This window comes from Planococcus citri, chromosome 3 (genome assembly GCF_950023065.1).
Source record: "Planococcus citri chromosome 3, ihPlaCitr1.1, whole genome shotgun sequence".
Classification (NCBI taxonomy): domain Eukaryota; kingdom Metazoa; phylum Arthropoda; class Insecta; order Hemiptera; family Pseudococcidae; genus Planococcus; species Planococcus citri.
Window position 1 is genome coordinate 1,855,882 of NC_088679.1, and position 13,825 is coordinate 1,869,706.

General features: G+C 34.6%; 1 protein-coding gene across 1 annotated transcript; it reads left to right on the forward strand.

The window, feature by feature from the left end:
* The first annotated feature begins 1,164 nt into the window (after positions 1-1,164).
* LOC135840321 (forkhead box protein F2-like) lies at positions 1,165-3,841 on the forward strand. The gene has a single exon (XM_065356782.1). The coding sequence runs from the start codon at positions 2,053-2,055 to the stop codon at positions 3,046-3,048; it is 996 nt and encodes a 331-aa protein (XP_065212854.1). The 5' UTR covers positions 1,165-2,052; the 3' UTR covers positions 3,049-3,841.
* Positions 3,842-13,825: the final 9,984 nt, after the last annotated feature.

A 13,825-nucleotide genomic window follows, 5' to 3' on the forward strand; every position in this document is an offset into this window, starting at 1 on the left:
ACTTTTAGGAAATTTGAATTTTCCAAAAAAAGTCATGCAACCTTTCAAAAATTTGCTGGAGGGACCAATACGACTTGAAATTCACCAGCAGTCAACTTCGTAGCGTATTGAAATTAGTTTGCAGAATGAATTTCAACTCTCCATCTTGGTTTGATAAAATTTTGGGGAAATTTCAAGTTTCAAAAATCTACTAGAGGCTCCAGTAATGTTCAAAAAAGTCGTTGGAGGCTCTAAAATGACTTGAAATCAACCAGAAGTCGTTTTCAGAGGGTGTTAAAATTGGAGTGTAGAGTAAATTTCAGCATTCCATCTCCATTTGATGAAATTTTGTCAAAATTTAAAGTTTCAAAAATTTGCTGGAGGCTCCAGAGCTGCTCAAAACGAGTCGAAACCGTTTCCAATCGATTTGGCATGACGAAAATAGGGTGTATCCCAAATTTCAGCTTTCTTGGTCAATTTGGTGAAATTTTGATTTTTTCCCTCATTTTTGGCCTAAATTCGATTTTCTAAAACTCACCAAAAATCGAAAAACGCACTTTAGCACTTGAAATTTTGACAGGTGATAAATTTTTGCATGATCTTTCGATCTACCTTTGTAAAGTTTGAAAAAGTTCGTGCAAGTCCTATGTTAAAACGCAAAATCTGCAATTTCGGCTGACCTGTCAATCAAAATGGCCGCTATTTTGTAAGTAAGGCCAACTTTTTTTTGGCAACTTTGCTTTAAAATGTTCCTTAGGATGTCCCCTTTAAGAAAAAAGTTGTCCCGGAGGATCGGGGGGAGGGGGGTGCAATTACTCCTATTGTCATATGCCGGACTATTAAGTTGAGATTTGTCTACTTCAAAAAATTTGCTGCCAATTAGGGTACCTCCCAAATCGGAAAGCAAGCCCAATAAGCCAAACTTGTAAGAAATAAAGGTTAAGCCACTCCTCGTCCATTTTTTTCTCCAAGTCGTAGGTGTAGTGGCAGGTATCCTAGACAAACGTATCAACCAACGTTGGTGATCACTACTCGCATTCTCAAGCTCTTTGATTTACACGAATTTTTCAAGTACAAAGACTATTTATGTAGGCGAAACTCGTCGGTAAAATAGTCATTAATTGCGGTTATTTTTGACTATTAGCGTTCTCCCTATACGTATGTATTTTCCAATTGGTCGACGAATAAATCTCGGTTAGGCGACTAAAAAACTGGCCACGTACCGAATTAACCTCGTCCATAAAAAAATATGGACGTCTGTGGCATGAAGATTGGCTGATCAGTCCCCTCCAACTTAATCTCGGATATTTTAGTCGAAACGCAAGATCCTCCTACATCTTGAGAAAAAAAAACTAAAGATGAAAGAGCGACGGAGAAAGAAATAGGTAAAAAGTAAAAAACCAACGCACGTAATTCGGCGTGTTAACCAAAACAAACCAATAAAAAAAAAAAGGAGGAAAGATTATACGTACGTACGTACCTACACTTACGCACACATATGGAAAAAAATAGTAGAATGTTTGGGGGATCGTTTTTTAATTGAGAGATCGCATTAACGTACTCGAGTATACGTTAATTTTTTACGAGTTTAAACGAATTTTTCAACGGTGTTAGTGCTAGCCGAAGATTTTTCCGATTTGTTTGCTTAATTTTTCACCCTTTTTTCGCTTTCTTTTTTTTTTTAATGTAATCACCATCGCGAGTGTGTATAATAAAATGATTTGCGTATAGAGTAGACAATTACACGTATATAGTCTTAAGCTCGTTCGAGAGTATATACAATACCGTAAATTGTTTGTTTTTTAAAAACATAAATATTTATTTCGTAAAGGTTTTTTTTTTTTATTTCGTATATACGCGTTTACATATTTGTATTTGAGTTTCTTCGGTTGATTGTTTATGAATAAATAATGTAAAGTGGTAAAGAATCTCGGAGCAACGAATCATCTCGCTTCGAGAACAAATATTTATACGCGTAGTCCAATTATCGACTGCAGCTCAGATGATGAACGAAGTGTGAAAAAATCAAACGTCGTCAGGTAAATAAATAAAAATCCTCCGCCAAAGGGCAGCATGATTAAAAACGAATCCCTACAAAGTATCATATCATCTTCGGATACGTACAGCAGTGGCGGTGCCATCAGCGAAAATCCAAATGTGCCCTTCGGTCATCATTATTTCGGCGACTCGACAACCCTCTCTTCGGATAACAACGATAAATTACGCGCAATTTCCAACTCGACCTCGTCTTCGAATTGCCTGAAATCCATCTCGAGTGGCAACAGTGGTGGCAGTGGCCAATCACTGAGAAAATCATCTCCGGCTATTCGACGTCAAGAAAAACCTCCCTACTCGTATATCGCGTTGATCGTAATGGCTATCAAAAACTCGCCCATTAAACGACTAACGCTCAGTGAAATCTATACTTATTTGCAACAAAACTTTCCATTTTTCCGAGGCCCTTACCAAGGCTGGAAGAACTCAGTACGCCATAACCTTTCACTGAACGAGTGTTTCGTCAAATTACCCAAAGGCTTAGGTGGTAGGCCAGGTAAAGGGCATTACTGGACGATCGACCCTGACTCCGAATGTATGTTCGAAGAAGGATCGTATCGACGTAGACCCAGAGGATTTCGTAGAAAATGTCAGAATCTCAAGACTCCTTATACGCCTCCTACCGCCTCTCATTATTACGTCGCCCCTCAGACGCCTCAAAATTTCGATATGTCGTGTGCCCAAAATGCCATTGTACAGCAACAGTTCGAGAATTACCAAAGTCATTACCCTTTCGGATACGAGTCTTCGTTTTATTCGCAAAATGTGCCGCCGACTGATATACAGAATTATTGGGATTGTCCGTCCGGCTACAAATGCAGTATTAGTCCGGCCAACGCTTCGTCCGCAGCTGCCGCATCAGCGGTCACTGTTCCAGTTCCGGCTCCGAATTCGTCGACTAATGGTTACGCTTATCATTATGCGGCTGCTGCTCCGGTCACGTCGACTATTTCGACCAGTTTGCATCCGCATCCGGATGATGGTAAAACGTTGAGTAATTTTTCGAATGTATAAATACGTGCATTATTCGGATTACGAGGTATTAATATGTGTTAATTGTGTATGAATTATGTACGAGTATTGAGGTATTTTACAGTACCCAGCTAATCCAAATAAACGTCGCGATCGTCAAAAGCACAGAAACTTTTTCAAAATTTGAAAAACACATTTCAAAACTTTCTTTCAAAAAGAATTAAAAATTCAGAATTTCAAAAATATTCGTAAATTTTGAACAAGATTTCAATTTTTGGAAAGAACATTGCGAGGCCGGATCCCAAAACTAGGTGGTCGCCTGAAGGGACAGAATTATGGCGCGGAAAAATTACGAGGAAAAAAATTACTCGTAAAACCAGTATTCATAATTTTGAGAACATGTAAGGAGGAGGGAGCGGGGGAGGGGGTAGTGTTTTGAAAAAGTCCATCTTTTTTCAATTTTTTATTTTTATAAGCCCATAGGTGGTATGTTGAAAAAAACATCCTAGCTATTGTTGATCTCTCGAATCGATTCGTTCGTATTTACAGTTTTGAAAAAATTTCTGGGTGCAAAAATTTATGAGAAAAAGTTCAAAATGAAATTCAGCATTTTTAATAGTCCGGCATATGACAATAAGAGTAATTGCACCCCCCCCCATCCGATCCTCCAGGACAATTTCTCTCTTAAAGGGGACATCCAAGGAAAATTTTAAAGCAAACTTGCCCAAAAAAAAGGTTGGCGTTACTTACAAAATGGCGGACATTTTGATTGACAGGTCAGCCGAAATTGCAGATTTTGCGTTTTAACATAAGACATGCACGAACTTTTTCAAACTTTACAAAGGTAGATCGAAAGATCATGCAAAAATTTATCACCTGTCAAAATTTCAAGTGCTAAAGTGCATTTTCCGATTTTTGGTGAATTTTTGAAAATCGAATTTAGGCCAAAAATGAGGGAAAAAATCAAAATTTTACCAAATTGACCAAGAAAGCTGAAATTTGGGATATATCCTATTTTCGACATGCCAAATCGATTGGAAACGGTTTCAACCCGTTTTGAGCAGTTCTGGAGCCTCCAGCAGATTTTTGAAACTCGAAATCGTTTTGGAGCCTTCAGCGACTTTTTGAAAATTACTGGAGTCTCCAGCAGATTTTTGAAATTGTAAATTTTCACAAAATTTCATCAAATGGAGATGGAAAGCTGAAATAATTTAGTCTACACTCCAATTATAACACTTTCTGAAGACGACTTCAGGTGGGTTCAAATCATTTTAGAGCCTCCAGCGACTTTTTTGAAAATTACTGGAGCCTCCAGTAGATTTTTGAAACTTGAAATTTCCCCAAAATTTCATCAAACTGAGGTGGTGAGTCAAAATTCATTCTGCAAAGTGCAAACTAATTTCAATACGCTACGAAGTTGACTACTGGTGGATTTCAAGTCGTTTTGGAGCCTCCAGCGACTTTTTGATAGGTTGTATAACTTTTTTTGGAAAATTGAAATTTACCAAAAGTAACTGGAAGCTTCAAAACCATTTGAAACCACCATGTAGTTTGCAAAGTAAATTTCAGCTTGCAAACTCCATTTGAAAAATTAATGTTGGGGAAATTTCAAGTTTCAAAAATCCACTGGAGGCTTCAGTAATTTTCAAAAAAGTCGCTGGAGGCTCTAAAATGACTTGAACCCACCTGAAGTCGTCTTCAGAGGGTGTTAAAATTGAAGTGTAGAGTAAATTTTAGCTTTACAACTCCAATTTGATGGAATTTTGTGGGAATTTCGAGTTTCAAAAATCTGCTGGAGGCTTCAGGAATTTTCAAAAAGTCGCTGGAGGCCCTAAAATGACTTGAACCCACCTGCAGTACTTCGTAGCGTATTGAAATTTGTTTTTAGAATAAATTTTAGCTTCACTACTCCAATTTGATGGAATTTTGTGAGAATTTCGAGTTTCAAAAATCAGCTGGAGGCTCCAGGACGGCTCAAAACGGGTTGAAACCGTTTCCAATCGATTTGGCATGTCGAAAATAGGGTATATTCTAAATTTCAGTTTTCTGGGTCAATTTGGTAAAATTTTGATTTTTTCCCTCATTTTTGGCCTAACTTCGATTTTCAAAAATTCACCAAAAATCGAAAAACGCACTTTAGCACTTGAAATTTTGACAGGTGATAAATTTTTGCATAATCTTTCGATCTACCTTTGTGAAGTTTGAAAAATTTCATTCAAGTCATATGTTGAAAGGCAAAATCTGCGATTTCGGCTGACCTGTCAATCAAAATGGCCGCCATTTTGTAAGTAAGGCCAACTTTTTTTTGGGCAAGTTTGCTTTAAAATGTTCCTTAGGATGTCCCCTTTAAGAAGAAAATTGTCCCGGAGGATCGGCGGGGGGCGTGCAATTACTCCTATTGTCATATGCCGGACTATAAACTTCAATTATTTATACTGTCTTTGTGACTTCCTCGGTCGATCTAAGCATCATTTCTTAAAATCTGTTCCCACAAACTTGAATTCAAAGTTTTTCCGTCAGCCATGGGTGGAGGAGGGGGTGAAAATCCCAGCCCCCTTCTTGGCTAAGCCTATAGAAAAGAACGTTTTTGACTCTTGCTTGTGGCGATAAAAAAGTTTGTGATTTTCCCTTTTATGATTTGTTCTGCATATTTTAAAATTGGAAAAATCATCACAAAAATTCAATCATGATAAATTCGAGTAAGTATTCGTGACTTCTCTCATGATGAAAAAAGCATCCAATCTCCAAGAATACATTACCCAGACTATTTCAGAGGTTCAATTTTCTTTTTTTGATTTTTGCTGAATTTTTGAAAATGTATAAAATGGTCAAGTCATATTTCTATTCAGCATATTTGAAACCACTTGGACTACTTTGCATCATTAAAATCTTCACATAATGGGAAAATTCATAAACTTCCGCAGACAGGTGTTGGATATAAAAAAAAGTAGATGACTTTTTTAAAAAAGATGAATTAAATCAAAAAGTCAATTTTACAAGACTGCCAATAGTGCCAATGTGGACCCGAGGGAGGCAAGCATAATTTGACCGAATTTCTTAGAACGAAATTGTATAGAGGTTTTTGTGGGGGGGGGGGGGGGGGGGTTGACTGAAAATTTACTGACTGATATAGCGAAAAAATGTCAATTTTACCTATTTATATCACATTCATATTATACCTATGACTTATAAAAATTATCATTTTCTGTTTCGGATTTTTGGGGTCCTAAATGTGAATTTTTTAATTTTAAAACCAGAAATAAATTGGCTCTCGAGCGAAGCAGGGGCGAAAGTTGACAAAAATTTGATTTTGAAAGGTCTAAAAATGATGCTTTTTTGGGAAGTTGATTTTGAAAAAGAAAGCTGACAGGCCCGAACGAAGCGAAGACACGAACTTTTCAAAATTTGTATTTCCGGAGAACTTTATGCGATGAGTTTATTTTTTGGCTTTTAAAAGTTCAGAATTTGAAAGATTTTTCTCTAGGATGTTAATTTTGAAGAGGAAAAGAAAACAGGCCCTAAGGCCCTTCGATGGCCCTGTAATTTTATTAGATATGTAGGTAATTTTGAATCGAATTTTCAAAATATTTCTCTAATTTTGATTTTAAAAAATAAAAAAATAAAAATTAACATTTTTTTTTAGCACCGAAAAATACCTACAAATATCAGCGAGAGAAATATCAAAAGATTTGAAAAATTGAAAACGATATGTATGAGAGGTTGGTATCTCGATTTCATTAAACTTTGATTTCTCCATGAAAAATTTATGCAGTTTTAAATTTTTAAAAATTCGACGGAAATTGAAAAATAAAATTCAATGACTGAAATTCGTCTCGGTGGTGTATTTTTGTGTGCTTTTTCAATTTTTTTTTTTTTTTTTGGTTTGATCCGAATATTTCCCTCTGTTTGGGATACTTTCGTGCTGTGATTTGGGTGGGAGGGAGAAGGGCAAAAAATACTTAAATCGCTGGTCTCGAGAGCATGGTTAACCAAAATTTTAACTGCCTAAATTGATTTTTCACAATTTTTGGCCAATTTTTGAAAATCCAAAATTGACTAGCCTACCGATTTTCGGATCTACCTACTCTCGACCTGTACAACGATCAAGTTGATCCTCATTTGAGCCAATTTACAGGTAGACTCCTCGAGTGTTTTTTCCTTTTCTTTTCTTTTACCTAGGAGGTGTATTTGTAGGTACCTATCTAAATATGTTGAAAATGTTCAGAGTAGGCGAAAACTCAATTTTTTCTGCACAAATAAAGTTTCTTGTCAATAAACCTGCTGGAGATTCCAGAAAATCCGGAAATGGTGAAATTTACCTTCGTATAGAGTTGATACCTACATATTATTTTCAGATATAATTTTCATCACGTATTTTTACTTTTTTAAAAGCAATGTAGTACCTATCTCCGGAAAAAATGTTCCAAAAAATCGAAAAATAAACTTGGGATGCAAAAATGTTGATGGTGAGGGTTTCAGACCATACCCTATCCAAAAATCCTGGTACCGTTCAAATTGAAAGCGGGGACTTCCACGAGGTTTCCTTGTTCAACAAAAATAATTTTCGTTATTTTTTAAATTTGAAAAGAAATGCAAATTATTTCTTGTGGGGGGGGAGGGGGGTTTAGTCGAGGAAAAAGTCAAGAGCCTACATGTCGTTAATTTTCCTTGGTTCTCATTCTTCTCCCTCAATTAAGTTTAATTTAGAATATTGAATTTTTTTCGATTAAAAATGTGAAAAATGTATTGCATTTGCATATAATTAAAAATAGCAATTTTTCACAATTTCATCCTGGTTTGGCTCGAGCATTCAATATTCTTATTCCGATACATACATTTTTGAACGTGAAAAAAAGTTTTACGAATTTTATTTTTAAAATTTCAGAATACCTATAATTTATTTATTTTTTTAAATTTGGAAACTCGTGCATTTTTTGACTCATAAACCTTCGATTGTCAATATTTTGGAAAATGAACAGAAGGAAATATTTAGGTAAACAAAAAAGCTCACCTATATTTATTTGGAATTTGCACGAATGGCCAATCTCATCTCCCTCTTTCATTACTCGAACCGTCACTTCAACACATTTACCTAATATCTAGTTACCAGGGGTTCTGTAGTTTTTCTCCATGCCTCAGAAACACCGCTCATCTGCCCCAGAACTAGAGCATTTGAAAGTGGTGCATATTTTTTAAATTTTTAAAACATTTCAAACCCCTCTCCTCTCTCACTACCGATCGTCGTGTGCTGCAAACGCTCCTTCTGTCTCATAAGACGTGTATTACGTATACCTACATTTCTATTTTTTAGTCAAATTAGGCGAATTTTTACCGTTTATGCGTATAAATCCACTCAAACGAGTCTCATCGTAGGGTCAAGATTATTTTCGTGGTTTGATTTTTATGTATTTTTTTGGTTTTTTGGATCGAAGAAGTCGGTGGTTAGTGCAATGCCAAAGTAAACTAATTGATAAAATTTACCACTAACGTTTGAAAACTTTGACTCCTTTCTCTTCCTTCTTCTTCTAGTTACATCTCGTGTCTGAAAAATCGTTAAAATTCGGGGAGTATTTTCGAGTTTGACTGAATGGTTCCAAGTACATCTACCATATTTTTACCTATATCCGTGTGGTCCATTTAGTTCTTTCTGTACCTATCAATATTATAGGTATACTGGTATACTTATTATTTTAAAAATTTTTGTTATTTGTGTTTGTGTTCTGTGTTTATTTGAATTATGGATAATACTGAAGTAATATTGACGTTGCAAATTATTAATTTAACTACCTATCTACTTTGGTCATTTTATTTGCATATGTTATATGATTCATCATTTGTACCTATCTATATTTTAGGTACCTACCAACCTAGCAATTTTTGTTTCAACTCTAAAATATATATTTTTACTTATTCTCTTTACATCTCATTGAAAAAAAAATAACTTTTCAATATTTAATTGAATACATACAGTCGGATTTTGAGGTCAGTTGGGGAATACCCTGGGGTCAGATTGGGTCAAAAATGTGAATGTTTTGCTCAATCGCTCTGATCGCTGGACATGGAATGAAAATAAATCATTTGCCAAAAACATAAATTTTCAAAAAAAAAAAAAAAAAAAAGATGCAGCGCAATCCCTAAACTTTTATTGGGTACCTACCTATTTTATTTTTTTCAAAATAGGTAAATACGTTAATACTGAATTCCCTTCATATCATTATGTAGAAGATGCATCACACATTCGGTCTTTATAAACCATCAAATTTTGACTTTTTAACATTCACTCTGTTTCTGAAGTTAGCCTTACTCGTAAAATAGTAATTCTCGTTATGCCTAATTTTAAAACTTGTTGACACACATCGAACAGTTTTTTTTTCTTAGCTAAACGATTCTAGAGCATTGCTCCAAGAGTATTCATGTTCGTATGTAAGTATACCGCTGTGGTTCGCTGGCTCGTGTGCATATGTCCATAATCACTTCACACATTCGATCTGATTGGCGAGCTCAGCTCTCAACTACAACATAATACTGCCGATTGCTTCGGTTGTTAAGTAAAAAATAAACACGTGTCGAATAGTCGAATAACATCGTCGAACATGAAACAGAAATTAGGTAGGAGGTGGTGTGAGAAAGAACCACCACCCGCATATTGGATGCTGTAGGTATCTTGTATCTTTTAACAGGTGCTTCTTTTACTAACTTACTGTTGCTAGATTCAAGATTGGCAAAAAAAGGAAAAGAATTTTGTGCGATGAACATTAAATTAATTAATATTTACGCAGTTGTAACCTACGAATGAATGCATCGTGATACCTACTTTCATTGTTAACTTTCATTCATATCGATGAATAAAATTACCGACAAAAAAAAAAACCAAATACCCTAACTATCGAAAACCTTTTTTTTTTGTGTGTGTAAACATTTAACGATGAAGCGTAATTAAGTCGAAACCGATCTGGTACTTCCGTCAAATGACAGGATTTCGGTAAATTAAAAGAGAAGCTATACATCTGTCAGTATTGACGAACGAAAATTTTAATCCTTTTCCCCTTTTTAAAAAAAAATCTTCGAACGAATTTTTATTGCGGTATCGTTGTTTCGTTGCGCGGCTTCGTATTCAACACGTGTTTAATGTAAGCGTTCGGTAACATATCTTCTTTCTTTCTTTCTTTCTTTCTTTCTTTCTTTTTTTTTTTTTTTTAATTCTTTACTCTCGTTCTACAATGTGAATAGTCAATCAACGCATCCGTAAAAAGCATTCGGGCTATACTATTGAAGTGTTCCGATTCCGATGCTTTTTAAAATGTATTTCTTCGGATGGCAAAATAGTTCCTTTTGAAGTCTCGGTTGCAGCAGCCAAATGTCCATTAACGTGTCACCTGAATTTTTTTCTTCATTTCAACGAGTCGAAAAGTTTTTTTTTTCTGTTCAATCATTCCATGAAAGCTAATTGATCGATTATCGATTCAAAAAATTTTGAATAAAAAAAGGAACTATCGCCGAGGAAAATTACTACTGGTGTCAGTTACGCTGACATGATCGTCGTCATCAAACAAGAGCTGTGAAAAATTGGCCAAATGGGCATCCAGAGGTGACTTTTGGTCATCTAAGAAGGGAACCTCTTGAGGTGCCCGCCTCCGATTTGAACGGGACCGCGATTTTTGGAAAGAGCATGTTCTAATACCCCCAAATCCAAATTTTCAGCTGCCCAAGTTCATTTTTCGATTTTTGGCGAATTTTTGAAAATCCAAAATTGAGTATTTTGGTGATTTATGCTTTTTTTTATAAAGTACGTACTTGATCAGTAAAAATGTTCAAAATAAGTCCTAAAACTGATATTAACCCACCCAAATCCAAATTTTGCCATTTCCAGCCATTCCGGAGCCTCCAGCGCTATTTTTCAATTTCTCCAGAATTTTGAATTTGCTCCAGAAGGCGTGAATATGAAGTTGGGCAGATAAAAACCGAGTTGTGTGCTATACTCGACCTCTTAAACGAATTTATCCACATTTGAGCCGATTCTGGAGCTGATGACACCTCAAGAGTGGTTTATTGACCAGCTTTTTTTCAAAATAAAAGTATCCAAAAACCAAAAATTCCTCGTTTGTGAGAAAATTTTTGAAATTTGCGCGAATCGCTGTATCTCGTCATTAATTAACCACACGAGAGCGAATTTCGCCATTTCCAGCCTTTCTTGGGCCTCCCTTTAATTTTTGGATATTTTTATTATGAAAAAAGCTGGTCAAAAACCCACTTGAGGTGTCTCCTACAGAATCGGCTCAAATAAGAATAAATTCGTTAAACAGTTCGAGTATAACACACAACTCGATTTTTAGCTGCCCAACTTCATATTTACGCTTTCTGGAGCAAATTGAAAATTCTGTAGAAATTGAAAAATCGCGCTGGAGCCTCCAGAATAGCTGGAAATGGCGAAATTCGCCCTCGTAGGGTTAGTTCAAGACAAAATACTGCGATTCGCGCAAATTTCAAAAATTTTCTCACAAACGAGGAATTTTTGATTTTTGAATTTTTTTATTCTGAAAAAAAGCTGGTCAAAAAACCACTCTTGAGGTGTCCGCTCCAGAATCGGTTCAAATGTGGATAAATTCGTTAAACAGGTCGAGTATAACACACGACTTGATTTTTAGCTGCCCAATTTCATATTCACGCCTTCTGGAGCAAATTTAAAATTCTGGAGAAATTGAAAAATAGCGATGGAGGCTCCAGAATGGCTGAAAATGGCAAAATTTGGATTAGAGGGGTTAATATCAGTTTTAGGACTTATTTTGAACATTTTTACTGATCAAGTACGTACTTTTTAAAAAAAAGTATAAATCACCAAAATAGTCAATTTTGGATTTTCAAAAATTCGCCAAAAATCGAAAAATGAACTTGAGCAGCTGAAAATTTGGATTTGGGGTTTTTAGAACACGCTCTTTCCAAAAATCGCGGTCCCGTTCAAATCGGTGGCAGGCACCTCAAGAGGTTCCCTTGTATAAGTAAAGTGAATTTGCTAATAAAAAATTTATACGTCAAACGCAGGAAAAAGTGAATGGTTTAATTCAGAAAATTATTATTTAAAAAAAAAATGAGGAATCAGCATTTTTTTGAAAGTAAATAGGTAGGTAATCAAATTCATGAATTTGATGTTTTATAAATTAAAAAAAAATTAAAGAATCTCTAAAACATCCACAAACTCCTGCCCATTGGAAAAATTTCCCGAAGAAATCTACATTTGGATTTTTCAATTTTTCTCCCGCAAAGGCTTTCAAAATGGATCATTTTCAACGTATTTTGTTTCATTATTTAAGTATCAGTTTTTTAAGATTTAAAATGTGTCAAGATTCATTAAAACTTTTTTTTATTTTGGAAAATAGCAGCTTTTTAAAGGTTGATTTTTGGAAACAATAGAGAAGAAGGAATGGGTGTTTCATTATCATTACAGTATAGGGTCAAAATGGGAGAAAATCAATTATTCATAAGTTTTGGGATCCTGTGAAAAAGTAGGCAAGTATTTTAAAACATAGGTACTTGCCCATCCAAAAATAGAAAAAAATCTTGAAAAAAGTAATATATACTTAAAAAAATATCTTGTAGAAATTCTTGATTTTCTATCGAAATTCAACCAGCTATTTTAATAAGTTACATGGCACCTTTTTGAAAAATCGTGAAAATCGGTGCCCACTTTTATGAGCTCGTAATTTTTCAATAGGAACCAAAAAAAAAAGTTTTGATAACAATTTTCGATTTGTTGAACAAGTTCCCAACATTTGAAATAATTCTAAAAAGACGTGTAATTGAAATTCTTTGACAAGTGTTCAAATAAGGATAGAATTTTTCAAAAATTTTTAAAATAATGACTCAAATTGGCTCTTAAAATTCTTCAAAAATGCTTTGAGAAAATTTTGGTCGAAAGAAGTGAGTTTCCTGTGAAGTTTTACAATAGTTTGATACGGAAATATTTAAATTTATCGCGAAATAAGCCATTTTGATAGGTAAGATGAGAATTTTTTTTTGAAGAATTCCAAAAATGATGATACAAGTTTCTATGTACTTATTTTACTCTGGTATTTGAACTTGTCTCAAAATTCTAACCAGTTTTAATTTTTATAGGTCCACTTTTTCAAGAATTCCAATAATCATGACTCAATTTTGTGCTCAAAATTCTTCAAAATTGATTTTAAAACATTTTTGTCGAAATATTTTAATTTCTCCCAAAATTTTACTTTATTTTAATAAGAATACGATTGCATTACACTTTTTTTTCAAAAAATTCCAAAAATAATGAATCCAAGTTTTCGCTTTTAAAATTCGTAAAAAGTACTTTAAAAAACATTTCTTCGAAATATTTGAATTTTTCAGGAAATTTTGACCCATTTCGAATTTGATAGGACCACTTTTTCAAGAATCCCAAATTTGGAAACGATTGATGTTCTCGAAAAAAATTAATTTCATTTCTGGAACGGAGACTTACATTGAGCATTTTGAGAGTAATTTTGAGAGTATAAAAAAAAATAATTTGTACGCCTAACTGAAGTGTTGATTCCGAGGATTCCAGATTATCCTCATTCCAAAAATACCTACTAACTTTTTTTGAAAAAAAAATCCCAAGTATGGGAAATTGAATTCGGAATTCATTTTCTTGCAGGGTGATGCGTGCCGTATAATAGTAATTTCCTCACGAAATTGGGAACATTTTATATTCAATATTCATTCGAAAAAAGGATATTTTCAAAATTTTCTGAGAGGCTCCTACGCATTTCTTCCAATATTCCAAAGATGCCAAAAAAGAAAATATCAAACGTCGCATGAAAAGTAATCA